The 27,193-nt window shown below is 43.6% G+C and overlaps 1 protein-coding gene across 1 annotated transcript; it reads left to right on the plus strand.

The window, feature by feature from the left end:
• The first annotated feature begins 23,926 nt into the window (after nt 1–23,926).
• Nucleotides 23,927–24,628, plus strand: LOC105710938 (cell division control protein 42 homolog). The gene has a single exon (XM_064364260.1). It carries the CDS (start codon nt 23,963–23,965, stop codon nt 24,536–24,538), a length of 576 nt encoding a protein of 191 aa, XP_064220330.1. The 5' UTR covers nt 23,927–23,962; the 3' UTR covers nt 24,539–24,628.
• Nucleotides 24,629–27,193: the final 2,565 nt, after the last annotated feature.

The following is a 27,193-nucleotide window of genomic DNA, read 5'->3' on the forward strand; positions in this document are numbered from 1 at the left end:
GAGTAGAATGATGGTTACTAGAGGCTGGGGAGGGTAGTGGGGAGGGGTATCCCATAAATATGTACAACTACTGTGTACCCATAATAATTGATATTTAAAAGGAAAAAAGAAATTGTCTATGAAAACCCATTTATGCCTAGTGTTCCAATATTGGAACGCTAAGCATGTGGGAGTTACTTACAGTCTATTGTGCAAGTCTTTGCCAAGGTCTGATTTTTCAAATTCAAAAATTTGCAACCTCAGACATAAATGAGGTTGTTTATTATCTCATTTTAATCAAAAAGCATTTAATTAATACTTTTGTGTCAGCCAGGTGCAGTGGCTCACGCCTGTAATCCCAGCACTTTGGGAGGCCGAGGCAAGCGGATCACGAGGTCAAGAGATCAAGACCATCCTGGCCAACACGGTGAAACCCCGTCTCTATGAAAAATACAAAAAAAATTAGCCGGGAGTGGTGGCACCCTCCTGTGGTCCCAGCTGCTCGAGAGGCTGAGGCAGAAGAATCGCTTGAACCCAGGAGGCGGAGGTTGCAGTGAGCCGAGATTGCGCCACTGCACTCCAGCCTGGTGACAGAGCAAGACTCAATCTCAAAAAAAAAAAAAAACTTTTGTGTCAATGTCATACATCCATTTTATTTATTTTTTTCATCCTGATGTATGTACTTAATAAGCAAATGTTTTGGTACTTTTAAAAGTTGTTGAGATTGTTTTTATTTTTCCTTTTATTACCCAGATAACATTACATCAATAATTCTAAAGAAGTTTAAAATTACATCTAGATACTAAATAACGCAGTCACACCATTACAACCAAACTTCTTTTATTTTCCTTCTGGGAATTGAATATACAGATATACATTATTTTACTTTAATCATAGTGTAATGTAATTTTGTTTCCAGCTTTTTTTCATTTAACGTGATGTCATAAGCATTTTCCATAATAGTATATTTTTCCAAATTCTTTGTTTTTTGATTTTTGAGAGTTTCTTTTCCTTCTTTTTGAGACAGGATCTTGCTTTGTACTCAGGCTAGAGTGCAGTGGCACAATCATGATTCACTACATCCGTGACCTCCCAGGCTCAAGCTGTCCTCCCATCTCACCCTCCCAAGTAACTGGGACTATAGACATGTGCCACCATGACCAGCTAATTTTTGTATTTTTTGTAGAGATGAGTCGGGCTGTGTTGCCCAGTGTGGTCTGAAACTCCTGGGCTCAAGCGATTCTCCCATCTCGGCCTACCAAAGTGCTGGGATTACAGGCTTTAGCCACTGTGCCCTGCCTATATTTCCATATTCTTATAAACCTGCATACTGTCCATTGAATAGAGTACTATAATTCAATTAATGAGTCTCCTAATATTGGCTGACTCTAACTTTTTGTTATAAGTAACAAACATTTCATTTCTACATGTCAAACGTACATAAATAATAAACATTTCACAATGAACATTTTCATATGGATTGTTTTTCCTTTTTTTGGTGTCTATCCTTAGGATTAATTCTCAGAAACTTAATTAGTATATGAAAATGATTATTGATAGTTTCTATGAATATGTATTAATTTAATCTGCCATAGCAGTGTAGGAGCTTCCAAGTTCCACTACACCGGCCTCAAAACTACATTTCATCTCCATGTAAAATTTAAATTACTAGACAAAATGACTTTTCAATTTATTTTTCTTTGATCATTACTGATGGTGAACATTTTTATTTCTTTTATTAATTAATAAGTGATAAAGTTACTTTTTTTTTGAGACAGAGTCTCGCTCTATTGCCCCAGACTGCAGTGCAGTGGCGCCATCTCGGGTCACTGTAACCTCTGCCTCCCGGATTCAAGCTATTCTCCTGCCTCAGCCTTCCGAGTAGCTGGATTACAGGCACTCGCCACCATGCCCGGCTAATTTTTTTATATTTTTAGTGGAGATGGGGTTTCACCATGCTAACCAGGCTGGTCTTAAATTCCTGACCTTGTGATCCACCCGCCTTGGCCTCCCAAAGTGCTGGGATTTCAGGCATGCGAAACTGTACCTGGCCATAAAATTACTTTTTTGGAGGGAACAAGGTCTCCTTGTCACCCAGGCTGGAGTGCAGTGGTGCAATCACAGCTCACTGCAGCCTCAACTCCCCAGGCTCAGGTGATCCTACCACCTCTGCCTCCCAAGTAGCTGGGACAAAAGGTGTGTACCACCATGCTTGGCTAATTTTTGTGTGTGTGTGTTTTTTGTAGAGATAGGGTTTTGCCATGTTGCCCAGGCTGGTCTCCAACTCCTGGGGCTTATGTGATCAGGCTGCCTCAGCCCCTCAAAGTGCTGGAATGTCAGGCATGAGCCACTGCATCCGACCAATAATTTTATTGATAAAATTCTTTTCTTCTGTGAACTATTCACATTCTCCATCGTATATGATGTCAATATTGTGTTCCCCCAAAATTCATATGTTGAAATCCTAACCCTCTAGGTGATAGTATTAGGAGGTGAGGGCTTTGAGAGGTAATTAGGTCACCTAATCACAAATAGGATGGGTGGCCTTTAAAAGAGACTACCTGCCCCATCCACCATGTGAAGACACAGCTAGAAGGCACCATCTATGAAACAGAAAGTAGGCCAGCAGCAGACACTGAATTTGCTTGTGCCATGATCTTGGACTTCCCAGGCTCCAGAACTGTGAGAAATAAATTTCTGTTGTTTATAAGCTATGCAGTTTATGGCATTTTGTTATATCAGCCTGAACAGATCAAGACACTGTCCATTTATGTTTTATGGTTGTCTTATTTTATCAGTTCATATAAATTTTTTATATAAGATATTCAAAAGATGGTTGTTTTTAAATCATTTACTTATTGTCTCATCACACAAATTGTTTTGTTCTCTGCTTACCAGAAAACATGGGTTGAGTCTTATTTATCTTTTGTTACTCATTTATTCGTCAAAAATATTTATTGTGTGCCTTTCATATGCCGAAGACTATGCTGAGCAAAGAGGATATAGCAGTAAACAAGATAGCAACATGGTGCCTGGCTCCATTAAATGTTCACTAAATGTCATTGGATGCTGAAAAAAAAATAAATATTATGACATAAGATAATGCCATCTACATTTCAGCAAGGTTAATTCTCTGGAGTCCTTGAAGAGATTTTTAAGATTCTCCTACCAGATGAGAATAGTCAGGAGGTTCTTTTCCAAGTTCTGTCTAGTTTCTTTTCTTTCTAAGATATAAGCACTAATAGCACTTCTCTGTAAAAGTTATCTATTACTACTTTGTATGACCTGTTTAAACAAAAGCCAGTGGTGGTATCCTGGGAGAGGCCCAGTTTATTTTCGTTGTGTAATAGAATAGTTCTAGGCAATAGAACTCTTCAAATATAATAAAAATCTCTATTTTTATGATTTTCAGTTCAATGTTTTTTAAGGCTTTTGATACATTCAAAATAAAGTTATTCTGGGCAAAGATAGTGATCAAAGCCTTGCATAGAACAGCTCCTTCAGTGAAATCTACTGAACAAAGCTTCCTTAAGCCAAAGGCTCACTGTGGTGAGATTTTTTTCATGTGTTTCAAAAAGGAATAAGCCTCACTTCCCATTTCAATAATTTGAGTAGGTGCTTTTTTTATGTCTTTGTATAGGGAAACATAAAACTCTTAATTTTGTATGTAAGTAACCAGGCATTTGTATCAGTTAAGATGCAAATAACAGGGATCAACTCAAAGGGCTTAAGCAAAAAAAGGATTAATTATATACAAGGTAAGAGGAGTGTACCAGTGTCACCAAGAACAGGAGTGGGGCCAGGCAAAATGGAATTAGGGACTGAACACTGTCCAGGGACCCTCTGTCTCTCATCTCTGCACTTGTGCTTCGTTTTCTCAATGGAGAGAGGGTGGGATGTATAGTGGAGCACAGATAATTTTTTTTTTGAAACAGCATCTCATTCTGTCACCCAGCGTCAAGTACAGTGATGAGATCGTGCTCACTGCAGCCTCAACCTCCCACATTCAAGTGATCCTCCCTCACCTCAGCCTCCCAAGTAGCTGGGACTGCAGGTGAGTGACACCATGACTGGCTAATTTTTTTTTTTTTAATTTTTTGTAGAGACGGGAGTCTGCCTATGTTGCCCAGGTTGGTCTAAAACTCCTACGCTCTAGCAAAACTACTGCCAGCCTCCCAAAGTGCTAGGATTACAGGCATGAGCCATCGAGCCTGGCAGAGCACTTTTTTTTTTTTTTTTTTTTTTTGACACGGAGTCTCACTCTGTCACCCAGGCTGGAGTGCAGTGGCGCCATCTCTGCTCACTGTAACCTCTGCCTCCCCGGTTCAAGCGATTCTTCTGCCTCAGCCTCCCAAGTAGCTGGGATTACAGGTGTGTGCCACCACGCCCAGCTAATTTTTGCATTTTTAGTAGAGATGGGGTTTCACCATATTGGACAGGCTGGTCTTAAACTCCTGACCTCGCGATCTGCCTGCCTTGGCCTCCCAATGTGCTGGGATTACAGGCATGAGCCACCGCGCCTGGCCCCCTCCTTTTTTTTTGAGATGGAGTATTGCTCTGTTGCAAAGGCTGGAGTGAGGTTGCATGATCTTGGCTTACTGCAACCTCCGCCTCTGGGGTTCAAGCGATCCTCTCACCTCAGGCTCCCAAATATCTGAGATTACAGTCATCTGCCACCACACTTGGCTAATTTTTTTTTTTTTTTTTTTTTTTTTTTTTGAGACGGAGTTTCGCTCTCGTTACCCAGGCTGGAGTGCAATGGCGCGATCTCGGCTCACCGCAACCTCCGCCTCCTGGGTTCAGGCAATTCTCCTGCCTCAGCTTCCTGAGTAGCTGGGATTACAGGCACGCGCCACCATGCCCAGCTAATTTTTTTGTATTAGTAGAGACGGGGTTTCACAATGTTGACCAGGATGGTCTCGATCTCTTGACCTCGTGATCCACCCGCCTCGGCCTCCCAAAGTGCTGGGATTACAGGCTTGAGCCACCGCGCCCGGCTAATTTTTGTATTTTTAGTAGAGACAGGGGTTTCACCATGTTGGCCAGGCTGATCTCCAACTTTTGACCTCAGGTGATCCACCTGCCTCTGCCTCCCAAAGTGCTAGGATTACAGGCATGAGCCACTCCAGCTGGCCAGCCTGGCAGATAACTTTTAAGGCAGCAAAACTATTCTATATGATACAGAGTAGTATCTTTGCCCTTGCTTTTAATTTTATCAGTGTGGTGGCTCATGCCTGCAATCCCAGCACTTTGTGGGGCAGAGGCAGGTGGATTGCTTGAGCTCAGGAGTTCAAGATCAGCCTGGTCAAATGGCAAAACCCTGTCTCTATGAAAAATACAAAAATTGGCCAGGCACGGTGGCTCATGCCTGTAATCCCAGAACTCTGGGAGGCTGAGGTGGGTGGATCATGAGGTCAGAAGTTCAAGACCAGCCTGGCCAACATGATGAAACCCCATCTCTACTAAAAAAAATACAAAAATTAGCTGGGCGTAGTGACACCTGCCTATAATCCCAGATACTTGGAAGGCTAAGGCAGGCGAATTGCTTGAACCCGGGAGACTGAGGTTGCTGTGAGCAGAGATCGAGACACTGCACTCCAGCCTGGGGACAGAGTGAGGCTCCATCTCAAAAAAAAAAGAAAAAGAAAAAGAAAGGACCTTGAACTTTGTGCCTTTCAAGTTAGCCTTGCTTTTAATTTGATATAGTGTGTAGTCTAAACAGATTCAGTTTTGTCATTTATACAGTAAGCCTTGGGGCAGGGACCAGGTTTTGACATGTACTTATCAGCTTATACTACACTCTCAATATTTAGAAAATAATAATTAATGGTTGGGTATTGAGTGTTTGGGACAAAACCCCGACTCTAAGTATAATTAACTCTAAGAGCTATTTTGGTGTCGGATGAAAGCTTTTCATAGCTTCTTAGAATGAGTCAGGAATGTATCCCATGGCTGAGACATGTTGAAATTTAGAATACACAAATATAAAATGCCTGACGAACATGAACATCATGTGATTCTAATTGAAAAACTGGGCTGGGCATGGTGGCTCACGTCTGTAATGTCCCAGCACTTAGGGAGGCCGAGGCGGGCAGAGCATGAGGTCAGGAGTTTGAGACCATTTTGGCTAACACGGTGAAACGCAGTCTCTACTAAAAATACAAAAATTAGCTGGGCGTGGTGGCACGTGCCTCAAGTCCCAGCTACATGAGAGGCTGAGGCAGGAGAATCACTTGAATCTGAGAGGTGGAGGTTGCAGTGAGTGGAGATTGAGCCATTGCACTACAGCTTGGGTGACAGAACAAGACTCTGTCTCAAACGAAAAAAAAGAAAGAAAAGAAGAAAGAAAAACTGTAAAAGGCTGGTCATGCACAGTGGTTCACACCTATAATCCCCGGCACTTTGGGAGGCCGAGGCAGTCGGATCACTTGAGCCCAGGAGTTCAAGACCAGCCTGGACAACATGGTAAAACCCCATCACTACAAAAAACAAAAATATTAGCTGGACGTGGTGGCATGTACCTGTAGTCCCAGCTACCTGGGAGGCTGAGGCAGGAGGATGGTTTGAGCCCAGGAGGCGGAGGTTGCAGTGAGAAGTGATCACACTACTGTACTCCAGCCTGAACGACAGAGCAAAACCCTGTTTCAAAAACAAAAAAACAAGTTGTAAAAATACTGGAATTAGTATCACTAAGATTGGATTAAGTGTTTAGAACCCCTAAACACTAAAGCACCCATGTATGAAATTAAATAAAAAGCAAAACATGAAATAACTTACCCAGGTGTGGTGGTGTGTGCCTGTAGTCTCAGCTACTTGGGAGGCTGAGGCAGGAGGTTGGCGTGAGCCCAGAAATTCAAGGTTGCAGTGGGTCATGATCATGCCACTGCACTACAGCTTGGGCCACAGAGCAAGACTTTGTCTCAAACCCCAAAAACAAAAATTTAAAAATTGCTTGATAACTATTTCAACACATTTTTTAGAAAAATGTGAAATTGTTTCTAAATAATTGTGTGTATGTGTATGCACATGTGCAGACAGGTATGTTCAAGGCCTGCCCTTGGTTGGCCAGGCCCAGGAGAATGTGCGTACTTTCCTTTCTAGGTGTACCTTCTGCAACACCCCTTTTTGGGTGTTCTTCAGAACCCAGAATGTTGAGTAGACTGTGCAGACTTAGGTTCCTATCATGAAAATTCTAGGCAGGTAAAGTGGCAACCGGGGAAGCTACACCCAAGGGTCAACCACATTGTGACCACCTCAAGGGATAGAGCTGTGCAGGTATCTTCCAATTTGTGTGAAAGGGGCTTAGTTTTCTATTTGTGCATGAGAATTTTGCCCAAGTTTGATCCTGACTGCGGAGCAAGTAGGCAGTTGTAGAAGACCTTATGTGGTTGTTCCCAACTTCTTCACCAAACTGCCACCAAATTTTTTTTTGGCGGGGGTAGGTTTTTCGCTCTTGTTACCCAGGCTGGAGTGCAATGGCGCGATCTTGGCTCACCACAATCTCCGCCTCCTGGGTTCAAGCAATTCTCCTGCTTCAGCCTCTTGAGTAGCTGGGACTACAGGTGTGCGCCACCATGCCCAGCTAATTTTTGTATTTTTAGTAGAGACGGGGTTTCACCATGTTGACCAGGATGTTGTTGATCTCTTGATCCACTTGCCTCAGCCTCCCAAAGTGCTGGGATTACAGGCGTGAGCCACTGCGCCCGGCTACTGCCACTGAATTTTATTATCCCACCTCCTCTTCCTGATTTGAAATTTTTTTCCTAATTTTTAAAAACTGCATTTAATATATAAGTTTGTTGCACTGGGTATGGTGGCTCACACCTTGTAACCCAGCACTTTGGGAAGCCAAGGTGAACAGATTGCTTGAGCTCAGGAGTTCAAGATTAGCTTGAGCAACATGGCAAAACCCTGTCTCTGCAAACAATACAAAAATTAGCCTAGCATGATGGCACATTCCTGTAGTCCCAGATACTTGGAAGGCTGAGAGAGGAGGATCGCTTCAGCCTGAGAGGTAGAGGTTGCAGAGAGCTGAGATGTCACCACTGTACTCAAGCCCAGGTGACAGAGTGAGACTCTGTCTCAAAAAAAAAAAAGTCCCTTTCAGAATGGGAAATTAATAAAATAAGATCATGTTCAGTGTTAAACTACCTGAATTAAAAAATTGCTGAGAAAAATAGACGAAAATTACTTTAAAGAAACAGAATGGGCCAGGTGCGGTGGCTCACACCTGTAATCCCAGCACTTTGGGAGGCTGAGGTAGGTGGATCACCTGAGGTCAGGAATTTGAAACCAGCCTGACCAATATAGTGAAACCCCATCTCTACTAAAAATACAAAAATTAGCCGGGCATGGTAGTGGGCACCTCTAATCCCAAGTACTCGAGAAGCTGAGGCAGGAGAATCGCTTGAACCCAGGAGGCAGAGGTTGCAGTGAGCTGAGATCACGCCATTGCACTCCAGCCTGAGCAACAGAGCAAGATTCCCTCTCAAAAGAAAAAAAAGAAACAGAATGACTCCAGCTCCAGATCAGAGCAAACTGTGACTTTATGTATTAAAAGTGCACTGTGAAGGAAACAAGTTTGTTAGCCTGGGCAGTTTTTATAAAAGTAGAATCACTAAGATCCTCCCAGCGCTTTGGGAGACTGAAGTGGAAGGATCCCTGGAGTCCAGGAGTTCTAGACCAGCCATGGCAACACAGTGAGACACCATGTCTATGTAAATAAATAAATAAATAAATATGTGGGCATGGTGGTATGCACCTGTAGTCCCAGCTACCTGGGAGGCTGAGGTGGGAGGAATGCTTGAGCCCAGGAGTTTGAGTTCAAGTTTACAGGGAGTTGTATTCTACTGCTGCACTCCAGCCTAGGCTGCAGAGTGAGATCTTGTCTTTACAAAATCAAAAAATAATAAATTTTGGCAGTGTACATTTGTGCTATGGTGAAATATACATTTTGGTCTTTGTTGCGGTTTTCTGACAGGAAGCTCCTAAAACCCTTGGAATCTCTGGAGTGATAAGAGTGTCGTTGTATGCTAATGAGATGACTGGTGATTGACAGTCATTAGGTAGGTAGCTTCAGGTTGGGCCCTGGTCACCTAAAAGACCAAGCCATGATTAGAGGAATGGGACTTCTGGCCCCATCCCCTAGTGTCAGAGAACATGAGCCGGGGCTAAAGATTAAGCTGATCACCAATGGCCAATGATTGACTCAATTACATCTATGTAATGAAGCCTCCATAAAAACCCAAAGGGACTGAGTTTGGGGAGCTTCCAGATAGCTGAACAGGTAAAGGTTCCTGGAGAGCAGCACATCCAGAGAGGGCATGGAAGCTCCGTGCCCCCTACGCCCTTAGCATCTCTTCTATCTGGCTGCCATCTGTATCCTTTGTAATATCCTTTACAATAAATGGATAAACATAAGTAAAGGGTTTCCCTGAGTTCTGTGAGCTGGTCTAACAAATTATTTGAATCTGAGAAGAGGTCATGAGAACTCCATTATGGCCAGTTGTTGAGATGTTCCAGAGGTCTGAACCTGTGACTGGCATCTGAGTGGGAGGAAGTCTTACAAGACTGAGCCTTCAGCCTGTGGGATCTGATTCTGTCTCCAGATAGACAGTGTCAGAATTGAATTGAATTAGAAAAAACACAACTGGTATCTGCAGGAGAACCAGCTGCAGAATTAATTGCTTGGTGTGCATGGGAAAACTCCTCATACATCTGGGGTCACAGAAGTATTCTGTATTATTAGAGTAGGAAAAACCAAATTTGATTTTTTTCTATATCCTTTTTTTTTTTCTTTTTTTTTTTTGAGACAAGATATCGCTGTGTCGCCCAGGCTGAAGTGCAATGGCACGATCTCGGCTCACTGCAGCCTCTGCCTCCCGGGTTCAAGTGATTCTCAGCCTCAGCCTCTGAAGTAGCTGGGATTACAGGCACCTACCACTGCACCCAGCTGATTTTTGTATTTTTAAGTAGAGACGGGTTTCACCAAGTTGACCAGGCTGGTCTTGAACTCTTGACCTCAGGTGATTCGCCTGCCAAAGTGCTGAGATTACAGCCATGAGCCACTGCACCCAACCTGATTTTTTTCTATATCCTTATACCATCCAACCACTTTCCTGGGAAGAGAAAATCTCAAACTGTGGTATTTATGGTTCCATTGGCAAGACTCTGTTTATTGAGGGGATACTACCTGTTTATTTTAGCTGGGTTCCATTAAACTTTTAAGTGACTACCTGCCACTGGTATGATTCCAGGCTGAGCAAGCAACATCCTAATTATAAGTTGGTTCTCTGTGTAGGTCACCTCATAGGGAAAATGTATGCTGGACATGCTAAGAGGACTACTCTGGCCTGTGTGACTGTGATAATTCTCAGTACCAATTAACACATTGTCCCTGTTTGTTCCCCAGGCTCTGTGAGTTTGGTTAACATGAGAGATGATCTCAAGTGGGCTGACAAAATGGGGTTTTGAAGCCAGCAAGGCAGAGAGCCAAGGAACATCAGCAAGCAATGTGGCCTTTAGACTCTTGGAGGGCAGGGTATGTGCAACTCACCTCTCCCAGCTTGCAGCACATGGCCTGTCCCCAGCAGAAGCTCAGTGTTCATTTATCTGAACTAGACATCCCTATAAAAAGTAAAGCCCATTTTATAATTGCAGTCTTATTTTATAACTAATCAAAAGCATAGGATCACCAGAGATTTTTTTTACCTAAAAAAATTTACTCCGGGAAGCTGGGTGCAGTGACTCACGTCTGTAATTCCAGCACTATGAGAGGCTGAGGAGGGTGGATCACTTGAGCCCAGGAGTTTGAGCCCAGCCTGGCCAACATGGGGAAACTCTGTCTCTACTAAAAATACAAAAATTGGCTGGGCGCAGTGGCTCACGCCTGTAATCCTAGCACTCTGGGAAGCAGAGGCGGGTGGCTCACAAGGTCAGAAGTTCAAGACCAGCCTGACCAAGATGGTGAAACCCTATCTTAAAAAAACACACACACACACAAAAATACAAAAATTAGCCGGGCATGGTGGCATGTGCCTGTAGTTTCCAGCTACTCAGGAGGCTGAGGCAGGAGAATCACTTGGACCCGGGAGGCAGATATTGCAGTCAGCCAAGATCATGCCACTGCAAACTCCAGCCTGGCTGATGGAGTGAGACTCTATCTCAAAAAAAAATTTACTCACGTAATACAGATTTTAAGAAAAATTATAAAATGATTATAAGTAAAAAGAAAACATAGCCATACATAATTTTATTAGAGAAAATCATGGTTAACATTTTGGTATATACCCTTTCAGATATTTTTGTATGTGTACAAATGCATATATATTTAAATATACATATATTCTTACTCAAACAGAATTTTACCATAATGCAGTTTTGTAGCTTGCCCTTTTTTTACTTACATATACAGTGAAAATTTTTCTATGTCAATAAAAATAATCTATACTTTTTTTTTTTTTGAGACAGAGTTTCACTCCATCACCCAAGTTTGAGTGTAGTGGCTTGACCTTGGCTCACCGCAACCTCTGCCTCTTGGGTTCAAGCAATTCTTGTGCCTTAGCCTCCCGAGAAGCTGGGATTACAGGAGTCCGCCACCATGCCAGGATCATTTTTTATAATTTTAGTAGAGATAGGGTTTCACCATGTTGGCCAGGTTGAACTTGAACTCCTGAGCTCAAGTGATCTGCCCACCTCAGCCTCCCAAAGTGAAATTTTTTTTTTTTTTTTTTTTTTTTTAGACAGAATCTCGCTCTGTTGCCAGGCTGGGGTGCAGTGGTGTGATCTTGGCTCACTGCAACCTCCACCTCCTGGGTTCAAGTGGTTCTCCTGCCTCATCCTTCCTAGTAGCCGGGACTATAGGTGGGCACCACCATGCCCAGCTAATTTTTGTATTTTTAGTAGAGACGGGGTTTCACTATGTTGGCCAGGATGGTCTCGATCTCTTGACCTCATGATTCACCTGCCTCAGCCTTCCAAAGTTCTGGGATTACAGGCATGAGCCACTGCACCCGGCCAAAATAATTTTTAATGACTGCATAGTATTCCTCAATATGGACGTACCATAACTTAAACATTCTTTTCTTGTTAATCATTAAGTTGTATCCATTTTTTTGTTATTATACACAACACTTTAAATAACACATTTATTAGTTCTGCAGAATAAATTCCTATACAAGATCTTGCTGGGTCAAAGTATGTGCATGTTTTATATATTTTGATATATAGCCAAATTGTGTTCAAGAGGGCCCATTTTTCCACTCAAGACTGTCTGCAACTTAATATCACCTGACATTGACTGGGTGCAGTGGCTCACGCCTATAATCCCAGCTTTTTGCGAGGCCGAGGTGGGCAGATCACTTGAGGTCAGGAGTTCAAGACCAGCCTGGCCAACATGGGAAAACCCCATCTCTACTAAAAGTACAAAAAAAAAAAAAAAAAATTAGCCAGGCATGGTGATGTACACCTGTAGTCCCAGATACTCAAGAGCCTGAGGCAGAGAATCGCAACCTGGGAAGCGGAGGTTGCAGTGAGCCGAGATCATGTCACTGCACTCCAGCCTGGGCGAAGAGCAAGACTCTGTCTCAAAAACAACAACAACAAAAACAGTATCACTTGACATCCCTGGAACTTAGGGCCACTACAACTCATAGGATCCTCAGAAACTAATTGGAACTCCAGATTCAGCTTTGTAGTCAGCCTCCCTTTCCTCCTCCAAGCCCAGCCTCATCCCTCCAAACCTGAGCTTCAGCATCTCCCTCCCTCCTCTTTTCCTTCCTTCCTTTCTTCCTTCTCATATTCCTTCCAGGTCTTGCAGTTCCTTCAGGAAAGCCATGAATGGCTCTGGAGTAAAGTGCCCAGTTTAATTTTGGTTTTAGATCAACAACAAATATTGCATGGGACAACAGAATAAATAATTTTTAGTATAAAAATTATCTGAATTCAAGTGTAACTGGATGTTCTATATTTTTATTTGCTAAATCTGGCAATTCTATCTGTGTATTCTTTTTTTTCAAGACAGAGTTTTGCTCTTGTTGCCCAGGCTGCAAAATGGTGCAATCTCAGCTCACTGTAACCTCTGCCTCCCAGTTCAAGCGATTCTTCTGCCTCAGCCTCAAGCCCTGGCCACCATGCACGGCTATTTTTTTTTTTCAACTACACCATGTTGGTCAGGCTGATCTTAAACTCCTGTCCTCAGGTGATTCACTTGCCTCAGCCTCCCAAAGTGCAGGGATTACAGGCGTAAGCCACCAGGCCTGGCCTATCTGTGTATTCTTTAATTGGATACCATCTGCCCTAAGTGTGGCAAAATTCCTCAAAGTGTCTGATATTTGTATACTTCTCTTCTCTATCTTCAGTGTTGATGAAACGTTTTCCTTACTTTTCATCTTTAGTCTTTTCATTTTTTTGGAATTGGGAGGGAGAGAAATCAACCATGCCTTCTTTTTTTTTTTTGAGACAGAGTCTTGCTCTGTCGCCAGGCACCAGGCTGGAGTGCAGAGGCCTGATCTCAGCTCACTGCAATCTCTGCCTCCTCAAGCAATTCTCCTGCCTCAGCCTCCCGAGTAACTGGGACTACAGGCATACGCCACCGTGTCCAGCTAATCTTTGTATTTTAGTAGAGATGGGTTTCACTATGTTGGCCAGGATAGTCTCAATCTCTTGACCTCGCGTTCTGCCTTCCTTGGTCTCCCAAAGTGCTGGGATTACAGGTGTGAGCCACTGCGCCCGGCCCCAACCATGTCTTCTTAAGCTGCTATCTTGTCCTAGAAGTATAAAAATCATTATTTTATTTATTTATTTATTTATTTGAGACAGAGTTTCGCTCTTGTTGCCTAGGCTGGAGAGCAATGGCATGATCTTGGCTCATCGAAACCTCCACCTCCCATGTTCAAGCAAGTCTCCTGCCTCAGCCTCCCAAGTAACTGAGATACAGGCATGTGCCACCACGCCCGGCTAATTTTGCATTTTTAATAGAGACTGGGTTTCTCCATGTTGGTCAGGCTGGTCTCAAACCCATGACCTCAGGTGATCTGCCTGTCTCAGCTTCCCAAAGTGCTGGGATTACAGGCATAAGCCACTGCACCAGGCCTAAAAATAATTATTTTAAAAAGGTGACTTTGAAAGTTATGAGATTGTTCATGGCATATTATTTGGAAATACTAGGTTACAAAGCATGTATTATGATGCCATTTCAGTTTAAAATATATTACTTGAAAATGATAGAAATAATTTTTTTTTTTAGTGACGGGGTTTCTCCATGTTGGTCAGGCTGGTCTTGAACCCCCAAACTCAGATGATCCACCTGCGTCGGCCTCCCAAAGTGCGGGGATTACAGGCGTGAGCCACCACACCCGGCTTTAGAAATAATTTTAATAAGATTCTATAGCCAGATCCTAGTTAAACTCCTGATTCTGCCTCTCCAGCATTTTTACATTGGACAATTTAGCCTTTCTAAGCCTTTTTCTCATCTTTAAAGGGAGCATGCAATCTCTTTTGTAAGTTTATTTCAAGTGAGGAGCTACCAGGCATAGTGCTTGGCACATCCCAGGCCGCCTCTACTTGTACCCTGGGTAGGAAAAGGACAGCGCGGTCTTAATGCTTGGATTGCTCTGTAGATTATTCAATTTTTGCCTTTTTGTGACACATTCTAGGGAGTCTTAGATAAAATTTAGGCATATTATTAGCTGGGCGTGGTGGCTCACGCCTAATCCCAGCACTTTGGGAGGCCGAGGCAGGTGGGTCACCTGAGGACAGGGGTTCGAGACTACCCCGGCCAACATGGTGAAACATCATCTCTACTAAAAACACAAAAATTATCAGGGCGTGGTGGCGCGTGCCTGGAATCCCAACTACTTGGGAAGCTGAGGCAGGAGAATTGCTTGAATCCCGGAGGTGGAGGTTGCAGTGAGCCAAGATTGTACCACTGCACTCCAGCCTGGGCAACAGAGCGAGACTCTGACTCAAAAAAAAAAAAAAAAGTAGGCCTAATATTTAATCTATTTTCTAGGTCTAGAAAAGCAAAGGCTCTTTAATATTTAGATACTTTCTAAATCGTAATGCGTATGTGTGTGTGTGCACTTGTGTGTGTGCACTTGTGTGTGTGTGTGTCTGTGTTTACTATTTCAGTCAAATGCTGTATCATCAAAGTTAGTTGTGTGTGTGAAAGAGGAACTTTGGATCCTGGATCCCCAAATACGCCAACAGCCACCTAGGTGGTTGACCCACTAGTTCTTCGAGAAAATATATATAAATGGAGAATAAGAACATTAGTTACTGTTTTGCAGGCTGGAAATGGCCCCAATGCCTCTCTGATCTTCTGCTAAGCCAGGCAGGACTTCAAGATCAAGGCCTGGGTAAAAAGTAGGCCTCCCAGGTACTTTGCCCTCAGGGTCACACTTTGATTTTACCCTAGGAAGGGTAAAAAATAGAATGGAAAGGGAAACCAAGAGAAAAGGAGCCCTTTATCCACAAATCCTGACCAAGAGTTTCTCCTTGGCTAAACTTCAGCCGCGCTCCCCTGATGCTCCTCTGCGCCTTGCCCCTCCCCTTGCTGGGCCTGCATAGCCCAGTTTCAGCGAGAATCCTGCTCAGTCAGTGTAGAGAGACCCTCACAGCCCTGATAGCTGGATTCTTCATCCTCCACCCACAGTGTCTAAGTCTTTGGCTTGCCTTTAGCAAGAATCCTATTAAGTCGGTTTAGCAAGAATCCTCCTATCTCCTCTCAGTAATTTTTCATCCACTGACCCCCTCACTCTGCTCCTTGGCTAAAAATTCCCACTTGTGCTTGTTGGATTAGGGGTTGAACCCAATCTCTCTCGGCGACTGCAAGATTCCAGTATAGCAGTTCCCCAGAATAAAGTCGGTCTTACTGTCCTTTAACAGATGTCTGAGGCCGAGTGCGGTGGCTCATGTCTGTAATCCCAGCACTTTGGGAGGCCGTAGGAGGTGGATCACGAGGTCAAGAGATTGAGACCATCTCAATCTCAGCCAACACGCTGAAACTCCGTCTCTACTAAAAATACAAAAATTAGCTGGGCATGGTGGCGGGCGCCTGTAGCCCCAGCAACTTGAGAGGTTGAGGCAGGAGAATCACTTGAACCCGGGAGGCAGAGGTTGTGATGAGTTGAGATATGGCATCACTGCACTCCATCCTGGCACCTGGTGACAGAGCGAGACTGTCTAAAACAAAAAACAAAACAAAACAAAAACCACATGTCAGAATAATTTTTTCTTTAACAGCTCTGACAAATCCATCCCAGGCTACCTCACAGAACAACTTTTTTTTTTTTTTTTTAGGCAGTCTTGCTCTGTCACCAGGCTCAGTGCAATAGCACAATCTCGGCTAACTGCAACCTCCGCCTCCTGGGTTCAAGTGATTCTTCCACCTCAGCCTCCTGAGTAGCTGGGATTGAAGGCACACGCCACCACATCCAGTGAATTTTTGTACTTTTGTAGAGACGGGGTTTCACCATGTAGGCCAGGCTGGTCTTGAACTCCTGACCTCAGGTGATCTGACTGCCTCTACCTCCCAAAGTGCTGGGATTACAGGCGTCAACCACTGCGTTGGGCCGGAGAACCACTTTTTAAAATCCAAAGACTTATTTAATATTATTTATGTATTTAGAGACAGAGTCTGTTTTTGTTGCCCAGGCTGGAGTGCAGTGGTACGATCTGGGCTCACTGCAACCTCCACCTCCTGGGTTCAAGTCGTCCTCCTGCCTCAGCCTCCCGAGTAGCTGGGATTGCAGGCAGGCGCTGCCATGCCTCCGCTAATTTTTGTATTTTTAGTAGAGACGGGGTTTTGCCATTTTGGCCAAGCTGGTCTCAAACTCCTGACCTCAAGTGATCTGCTGGCCTCAGCCTCCCAAGGTGCTGGCATTTCAAGCGTGAGCCACCGCGTCTGGCCACAATCCAAAGATTTAAATAGGAAACAGCAAGAAATGACATTCCATGCGTGAGCAAATGCTTCCAATCTCTTAGCTCCTTCTATTCTTGCTAAACTTCACTCTTAGCAATGATTAAGTCCCAAAGCGTGTCTCCTTGACGTGTATCGTGTATATTCCCACCCCTCTCCCGCACTGCAAAGGCATTTGTGTGAGGAAATCCTTGTGCTCCCCCTAGAGGTTAGAGGGTGCATCAGCACTTCCTGCCAAAGTGTGAGTTGATGGGGCGGGGAAGACGGGGAGGGTGGAGGGTGGGGGGATGGTTGTTGCTGTTGTTTTATCATCAAAGTCAGGAAAGCAAGGGTTTTGCATTCTCTCTCCAGGGAGCTTTGCAGGGTACCAGAAATGTCTTGTCTGCACCTTCATAGTGCAGACAAGTGCAGAAAATCTTGAAGGTGCTGCACCTTCAAGATTTTTCAGTCTTTGCTTGTTCCCCACTTGGGACTCATGAAATCGGTAGCTCTGCCCCTTTACAAGTGTTCCTTTGATGTAATACCCAGGGAGCCAAAGAACTAGGTCAGGACATTCTATCCAGTACAACCCAAGTATTTTTCCAAGTGGACCATCTGCATAAAAATATCCTGAAGAGTTTATTTAAAATGAAGAAATCTGGCCCCACCCCACAACCTTCTGAATTGGAATTCCTGGAGGTGGGGCAATTCTTATGCACATTAAAGTTTAAGAACCACTGCTATACCCTACTTGAGAAGGGTACAAAGTAGATGTATATATTTATGGGTTACATGAGATTTTCTTTTTCTTTTTTTTAAGACAGAGCCTCATCTGTTGCCCAGGCTGGAGTGCAGTGGCCTGATCTTGGCTTACTGCAACCTCTGCCTCCCAAGTAGCTGGGACTACAGGCAGCACCACAACACCTGGCTAATTTTTGTATTTTTAGCAGAGACAGGGTTTTGCCATGTTGGCCAAGCTGGCCTCAAGGGATCTGCCCACCTCGGCCTCCCAAAGTGCTGGGAATTATAGGCATGAGCCACTGCGCCCAGCCTACAAGAGATGTTATGATACAGGCATGCAATGCAAAATAATCACATCAGGGTAAATGAAGTATTAGTCACCTCAAGCATTTATCCTTTGTGTTACAAATGATCCAATTATAGTTTTTTAGTTTTTATTTTATTTTATTTTATTTTTTGAGATGGAGTCTCACTGTGTCACCCAGGCTGAAGTGCAGTGTGGCACATTCCTCAGCTCTCTGCAACCTCTGCCTCCTGGGTTCAGGTGATTCTCATGCCTCAGTCTCTCCAGCAGCTGGGATCACAGGCATGCGGCACCACACCCGACTAACTTTTGTATTTTTAGTGAAGATAGGGTTTTGCCACATTGGACAGGCTGGTCTCAAACTCCTGACTTCAAGCCATCTTCCCGACTTGGCCTCCCAAAGTGCTGGGATTACAGGCATAAGCCACCATGCCCTGCCTCTTTTAGTTATTTTTAAATGTACAGTTAAATTATTTTGGGGCTGGGTGCAGTGTTTCATGCCTGTAATCCTTGCAGTTTGGGAGACCAAGGCAGAAGGATCTCTTGAGCCCAGGAGCTTGAGACCAGCCTAGACAACGTAGTGACACCTTGTCCCTACAAAAATAAACACAATTAGCTGGATGTGGTGGCATGTGCCTGTAGTCCCAGCTACTTGGGAGGCTAAGGTGGGAGGATCACTTAAGCCCAGGAGGTCTCTCTTTCTCTCTCTCTGCTCTGAGCCACCAGGAGCTGAGGATGGGGTGACACAAGCACCCCTGTGGCCACCATCACTAGGACTATGCTGGGTCGGTCCTGAAGCCAGCACAGAACTGGGTCTCACCCAAGACCCACTGTAACTACGACTTGGCTACCACCTGTGTTCACTCAAGGCCCTTGAGTTCTACAATCACCAGGTGACAAGTCCAGGCCTGTGTCCTCCCCTCCAGGAAAGCAAGTTCCCCCAGGCCCTGGACAGCTCCAGAGGTATCATCCAAGAGCCAGGACCTGGAATAAAAATCCTTAGAAGCCTACCTGGTGTTCTATTGTACTGCAGCTGAGCTGGCTCTCAAACCATGAGATGCCGTCTTTCTATCTCTTCCTTCCCCTTTCCACAGACAGAGGAGCCTCACCCAGTGGCCACTACTACTACAGGCCCACGGGGAGTACGCCGAGCTATTGCTGATATTCCCTTAAGGCCCAAGGGCTCTTAAGCTTACTGTACCTGGCTAGAAGTTTTATTTAGCACTGTTGTTCATGGAAGATGTTTGCTGCTCTTTTCGGATCAGCTCAAACTGGGCCTTAGAATGTGCCTTAGGGCCAAGCAGAGTGGCTCACACCTGCAACCCCAACACTTTGGGGGCTGAGGTGGGTGGATTGCTTGCAGGAGTTCAAGACCAGCCTGGGCAACATGGCAAAACCCCATCTCTATAAAAAATACAAAAATTAAATACAAAGATTAGCTGGGCATGGTGAAACGTGCCCGTGGTCCCAGCTGCTTGGCTAGCTGAGGCGGAAGGATCATCTAAGCCCAGGAGGTCAAGGCTGCAGCCTGGGCCACAGTCTTGAACCCCTAGTCTCAACTGATCTGCCTGCCTCCACCTCCCAAAGCACTGGAATTACAGGAGTGGGCCACCATGCCCAGCGTGATCTTTTTTTTCTATATCTCTATTAATTATTTCTCTCTAAATCCCTCTAAACTCTGTTCATTGCTACTTCCATTTCTATTCCTATGCAGGTCTGCTGGTGATGAATTCTCTTAGCTTCTGTTCATCTGAAAATGTCTTAATTTCCCTTCATTCTTTTCCCCAGTGTTTTTATTTTGGTAAAATACACAAACATAAAATGTATTATCTTAAACATTTTAAAGTATGCAGTTCAGTAGGTTTTTGTTTTGTTTTTTGAGATGGCATCTCACTCCGCTGTCCAGGCTGGAGTGCAGGGGCGTGATCTCAGCTTGCTACAACTTCCCCCTCCAAGGTTCAAGGGATTCTCCTGTCTCAGCCTCCCAAGTAGCTGGGATTACAGGCACCCACCACCACGCCCAGCTAATTTCTGTATTTTTAGTAGCATTAAGGACATTCTGATTATTGGGCAAACACTATAATCACCCAATGGGTTCTTCCTGCCTGCTGCACAGACAAAATTAATCCACCGAGACCATGGCATTGCAGTAAAGAAAGCATTTAATTGATGCAAGGCTAGGCATGCCATGAGGGAGACGGAGTTATTAGTCAAATCAATCTCCCAGAAGTCTCAGAGGCCAGGGTTTTTCAAGAACAGTTTGGTGAGCAGGGGGCTAGGGAAGGGGCATGCTGATTGGTTGGGGATGCAATCATAGGGTGTGGACAACAGTCCAGTCCTGGTGTGATGAGTCGGCTTCTTGCGGGGGAACCACGAGAGGCATCACTGGTCTGGGTGGGGCCATCCAGTAGTCAGAAATGCAAAAGCCTGGTCAGGTGGGGTGGCTCACACCTGTAATTCCCATGCTTTGGGAGTCCAAGGCAGGAGGATCACTTGCGGTCAGGAGTTCAAGACCAACCCAACATGGCGAAAACCCCGTCTCTACTAAAAATACAAAAATTAGCTGGGCACAGTGGTGCATGCCTGTCATCTCAACTACTCAGGAGGCTGAGACACAAAGAATCACTTGAGCCCAGGAGGTGGAGGTTGCAATGAGCCAAGATTGCACCACTACACTCCAGCCTGGGTGACGGAGTGCGACTCTGTCTCAAAGAAAAGAAAAAGAAAAAAGAAATGCAAAAGCCTGAAAAGATATCTCAAAAGGCCAATCTTAGGTTCTACAATAGTGATGACATTTACAGGAGTAATTGAGGATGTTGCATATCTCATGACCTCGGAGTAATAGCTGGTAATCATTTAACTATGTACACATTTTAGCAGAATTCAGGCCCCTCTTATCCTTCTAACTTGGTGGCCTTTCATTAGTTTTACAAGGGAGGCTTAGTTTGGGGGAAGGGCTACTATCATTTAAGCTATAAACTAAATATCTCCCAAAGTTAGCTTGGCCTACACCCAGGAATAAGCAAAGACAGCCAGCCTATGAGGCTAAAAGCAAAATGGAGTCAGCCATGTCGGATTTCGCATACTGTCGTAATTTTGCAAAGGCAGTTTCACCATTACCACCATCCATCACCAGAACTCTTTTCATCTTGCAAAAACTCTATATCCATTAAACAATAACTCTCATTTCTCCTCCCACCAGCTCCTGGCAACCATGATTCTACTTTCTAAGAATTTAACTATGCTACGTACCTCATACAAATGGAAGCATACAGTATTTGTCTTTTTGTGACTAGCTTAATTTACTTGGCATAATGTCTTCAAATTTTACCTGTGTGGTAGCATGTGTCAGAATTTCCTTCTTTTTTAAGGCTGAATAATATTCCATTTTATAAATACACAGCATTTTCCTTATCCATTTACCTGTTACTAAATACTTGGGTTGCTTCCACCTTAGAGCTATTGTGAATAATGCTGCCATGAACATGAGTGTACAAATATCTCTTCAAGACTCTACTTTAATTCTTTTGAGAATACACCCAAAAGTAAAATTGATGAATCATATGCAAATTCATTTGGAGTCTCACTCTGTCACCCAGGCTGGAGTGCAATGACAAGATCTCAGCTCACTGCAACCTCCACCTCCTGGGTTTAAGCAGTTCTCTGCCTCAGCCTCCTGAGTAGCTGGGATTACAGGTATGCGCCACCATGGCAGCTAATTTTCGTATTTTTAGTAGAGAAGGGGTTTCACCATCTTGGCCAGGCTGGTCGTGAACTCCTGACCTTGTGATCCATCTGCCTCAGCCTCCCAAAGTGCTGGGATTACAGGCGTGAGCCACCACGCCCGGCTCCCAGTAAATCTTTAAATTTCAGATATTAAACTTTTTGATTCTATAATTTACATTTGGTTCTTATAGCCTTTATTTCTCTGCTTGTATTTTCCTTCTTTCAATAATTACGAGCAATATTTTCCTATATATGTACTCTGTTTGGCACAATTTTAACAGTGCTTTAAAGTTCTTGTTATAATTCAACATTTGAGGCGTCTCAGTGTCAGCCTCTTAAGCATGAGGGTCACATTTCATTTTTGTGTCTAGTAATTTCAGATTGTACCTTGGCTTTTGTAAAAGACATGTTGTAGAAGCTTTGGATTCAGTTCTATTTCTCCAAAAGGGTTTGTTTGTTTGTTGTTTAAAGTAGGCAATACATATATCCCTTTCTTCTTTTGTTTAAATGTTAATTTTAGTTTTGCCAGTTGGGTGCAGTGGCTCATGCCTGTAATCCCAGCACTTTGGGAGGTGAGGCAGGAAAATCTCTTGGGCCCAGGGGTTTGAGACCAGCCTGGGCAATGTAGAGAGACATAATCTCTACCAAAAAATAAGAAATTAGCTGGATATGGTGACATGCACTTGTGATCCCAGCTACTTGGGAGGCTGAGGGAGGAGGATCCCTTGAGCCTAGGAGGTCGAGGTTGCAGTGAGCCATTATCATGCCATCGTACTCCAGCCTAGGCCAGACCCTGTCTCTAAATAATAATAATAATAGTTTTTGTCAAAGTGAGATATATATATAATTTGAAAAAGTCTAACACAATGACAAGGCTTGTAATGACAATAGTAGAACACTATATCACCACTTCCACCCTGAAACCTGCCCCCCAAGAAGAACAATTTCTAATTCTTGCAGCCGTTTCTTCTGTTTACATCTACATTTCTAAAAATATTTCTAGGCTGGGCGCGGTGGCTCATGCCTGTAATCCCAGCACTTTGGGAGGCCAAGGCGGGTGGATCACCAGGTCAAGAGATCGAGACCATCCTGGCCAACATGGTGAAACCCTGTCTGTACTAAAATACAAAAAGTTAGCTGGGCATGGTGGTGCGTGCCTATAATCCCAGCTATTCGGGAGGCTGAGGCAGGGGGATCGCTTGAACCCAGGAGGTGGAGGTTGCAGCAGGCTGAGATCGCACCACTGCATTCCAGCCTGGGCGAAAGAGCAAGACTCTGCCTCAAAAAATATATACATATATTTCTAAAAATATTAATATATACAGATATACACACATACTTTTCATATGTACATATATATGTATATTCAAATATATCCACACACACTTTTTTTTTTTGAGACAGGATGTCTCTCTGTTGCACAGGCTGGAGGGCAGTGGCATAGTCATAGTTCACTGCAGCCTTGCTTCCCACCTCAACCTCCTGAGTAGCTGGGACTGCAGGTGTGCACCACTACACCTGGCTAATTTTTAATTTTTCTTTTGTAAAGACAAGGTCTCACCATGTTGAACAGGCTGGTTTCTAACTCCTGGGCTCCAGTGATCCTCCTGCATCGGCCTCCCAAAGTGTTGGGATTACAGGCATGAACCACCATGATTGACCTCTCATATTTTTATTTATATGTTATCTATTGACGTTCTATTATGGAGTCACCAAATTTAGCACACTTAAAACCTCCTTCCCTCTCTTCATACTCCCAATATATCTGTGTACATTTTTGTTTATATCAATATTTACACTGTTCATATTATCTCATGTATAACACTTGCTCAATGTTGAGCCAAGTAATATAATACTGATAAGATAAATTTTTATTCATATTAGAATTAATATAATTGCACTGTGGGTTGTTTTTGTAGTTTTCTGTGTAGTAACTACTAGTTCAACCTTAAACTTACCAATAAAATGGTGATACTCTTCTGAATACTGATCATTTCTGTTGCTTTCAGCTGGGCCTGGTATCCCTGTGTCCAGATGCTGTAAGTTTCTTAACACCCAGTCTTCTGTTGGAGTGGAAAAGAGGATCCATCTGTCTTTGAAAAAGGAGTTCTGGCCAGGCCCTGTGACTCACACCTGTAATCCCAGCACTTTGAGAGGCCAAGGCAGGTGGATCTCTTGAGTTCAGGAGTTCGAGACCAGCCTGGCCAACATGGCAAAATCCCTCTTTAATAAAAATATAAAAAAATTATCCAGGGAGAAGCTGAGGTTAACATCAGATTTGAAATATTTAAAGTGGATACAAAACTATTTCAGCAATGCAGACGATTAAGTGTGTTGTTGTGGGCGACGGTGCTGTTGGTAAAACATGTCTCCTGATATCCTACACAACAAACAAATTTCCATCAGAATATGTACCAACTGTTTTTGACAACTATGCAGTCACAGTTATGATTGGTGGAGAACCATATACTCTTGGACTTTTTGATACTGCAGGGCAAGAGGATTATGACAGATTACGACCGCTGAGTTATCCACAAACAGATGTATTTCTAGTCTGTTTTTCAGTGGTTTCTCCATCTTCATTTGAAAATGTGAAAGAAAAGTGGGTGCCTGAGATAACTCACCACTGTCCAAAGACTCCTTTCTTGCTTGTTGGGACCCAAATTGATCTCAGAGATGACCCCTCTACTATTGAGAAACTTGCCAAGAACAAACAGAAGCCTATCACTCCAGAGACTGCTGAAAAGCTGGCCTGTGACCTGAAGGCTGTCAAGTATGTGGAGTGTTCTGCACTCACACAGAAAGGCCTAAAGAATGTATTTGACGAAGCAATATTGGCTGCCCTGGAGCCTCCAGAACCGAAGAAGAGCCGCAGGTGTGTGCTGCTATGAACATCTCTTCAGAGCCCTTTCTGCACAGCTGGTGTCAGCATCATACTAAAAGCAATGTTTAAATCAAACTAAAGATTAAAAATTAAAATTCGTTATTGCAATAATGACAAATGCCCTGCACCTACCCACATGCACTTGTGTGAGACAAGGCCCATAGGTATGGACCCCCCTTCCCCTCCCAGTACTAGTTAATTTTGAGTAATTGTATATTGTCAGAAAAGTGATTAGTACTAGTTTTTGTTTCGTTGTTTAAAAAAAATTTTTTTTTTTAAAGCAAGGCATGCTTGTGGATGACTCTGTAACAGACTAATTGGAATTGTTGAAGCTGCTCCCTGGTTCCACTCTGGAGAGTAATCTGGGACATCTTAGTATTTTTTTTTCCCCTCCTCTGTTTTTGGGGGGAGTGTGTGTGGGGTTTGTTTTTTAGTCTTGTTTTTTTAATTCATTAACCAGTGGATAGCCCTTAAGGGGAGGAGGACGGATTGATTCCACATTCCACTTCCTAGATCTAGTTTAGAAAACATGTTCCCCATCTGGTGCTCTTAGGAAGGAGTATAGTAAATGCCTCATTTAATAACATACTGCTTTTTGAAAGTTGCCTTTTCTCTCCACCCTTGAGTAGATCCAGTATTTGATGAAACTCATGAAAGTGGGTGGAGCCTGTCTTGCCCCTCCTCTTTTCTAGGACGCACTATATGTGACTGTGACTTTCAAGGACATTTGTTTGCCATTTGCTGATTTTTTGGGGAAGTTAATTTCTAACTTCTTCCACTGATAAATGAAGAAAAGTGTTGCATCTTTGAAATACACCAAATGAATTGAGTTTGTAATTAAAAAAATTTTTTTCCCTGTCAGTCATTGTCTTCTATGCTTAGCATAGATTTGCAACTCAGTAGTATATGGTGTTCCTAGAAGGCAGCTGAAGACCTGGGATGTAGAGGAATAGGAGGGGTGGTGCTAGAAGACAGACATCTGTGGAATGATTCACATCCTCTCAAGTTAAGAGGATGGAGGCCTGCTTCATTAAGAAGCTGGGGGTAGGGTGGGGGTGGGGAGAACACTTAACAACATGGGGACCAGTCAGGGGAATCCCCTTATTTCTGTTTTACATACGAGGAACCCTAGAGCAGCCAAGTGAGGCTCTCTAGCTTAATAAAATCATGGAAAGAGTCTTACGAAGACTCTTCATAAGTGTTAATAGGGATTTTATCAGCTTATTTTGGTTGCAGTTTCCAGTTTTTAAAGATGCTTAGGTAATCTTTCCCACCTTCCCAATCCTAATTCTTGTAGATTCATTAGTGTTGAACCAATGCTTTCTCATGTCTCAATTCTTTGTATATGCATTCTTTTCAGATGTATTAAACAAACAAAAACCCTTCAAAAACAAATAAAAATAAAAATAAAAATTATCCAGGTGTGATGGTGCATGCCTGTAGTCCCAGCTATGCAGGAGGCTGAGGCAGGAGAATCACTTGAACCCAGAAGGCAGAGGTTGCAATGAGCCGAGATTGTGCCACCTCACTCTATCCTGGGCAACAGAGTGAGACTCTGTCTCAAAAAAGAAAAATAAAAGAGAAGAAAAGAAAAATGGAGTTCTAGGGGTCCGAGTGAGCCATGTAACGTTTTTCAATGAATCCTTCTCTTTTCATCTGTAACATGAATTTCTGCCTTTAGATATACCTGGTGCCTCCAAATTCTGAGCATTTCCAAGATTCTCTGGCAATATCAGCTTTCTTCTCATTAGCATACTCTTTCTGTTTTAAGCTTTCATAATTCGAGTAACATGTTCATCCAATTTCTATCTTCCAGAAATCTGTTGACATCTCTTATCTGTGCCTGTGTTCGTTCTGTTTTGTCCCTCCATATACATTCTCCATATTTTTCTGCCCCACTCCGTATCCTGAGAAGATAACACCTATGGACGTGGACTCCCTTGATTTTTGGCATCCAGTTAGAGTCAGCTAATTGGAGTGACTGGAAGAAGACTGCAGAGTGGGAGGGAATAGAATTGTAGATGGAAGAGTGTCTATTCCCATTGCCACACCCCCTTCTACGCGCTTCCTCCCTAGAAGGCCGCAGTTTTGGTTGTGGCAGAAAACTTCTGTCTAACGCCATGGCTCCCGTAGGGTGACTTTCTCCTCTGCCTAGAGTTCTTGCCAGGTTGTAGTAAATACTCTTTCCACCTGCCCCTTCAGGCCTAGGGATGGTGACAGCTTCCCAATGTTGCGAGTGCCTGGGTGCTTTAGCGTCTCTTCTTCTCTTAATCCTGCCCACACCTCTGGAAATAGTTTCCTCATTAAATTTTTTTCATGTCTCCTTTGAGCATGCCAATCTGTTTCCTGCCAGAACTCTAACTGCTAAGTTGCTGTTCACGTTCCCCCCTTTACTATGTTTATTCATTTCAAAAATTTTATTCTCATTTTAGCAGAGTTTCTGGAGGCAACAGAAATAAGTGTCATATGCTCAATCTGACGCATTTAATTATTGAATATCCTTTTCTCCACTATCTTTGCAGAAGTATTTGACTCTACTTTTTTTTTCTTTTTTGAGACAGAGTCTGGTTCTGTGCCCAGGCTGGAGTGCAGGGGCACGATCTCTGCTCACTACAAACTCTGCCTCCTGGGTTCAAGCAATTCTCCTGCCTCAGCCTCTGGA

Source organism: Aotus nancymaae, unplaced genomic scaffold, assembly GCF_030222135.1.
Source record: "Aotus nancymaae isolate 86718 unplaced genomic scaffold, 86718_ANA_hifiasm-v0.15.2.pri h1tg000057l, whole genome shotgun sequence".
In the NCBI taxonomy this organism is placed as follows: domain Eukaryota; kingdom Metazoa; phylum Chordata; class Mammalia; order Primates; family Aotidae; genus Aotus; species Aotus nancymaae.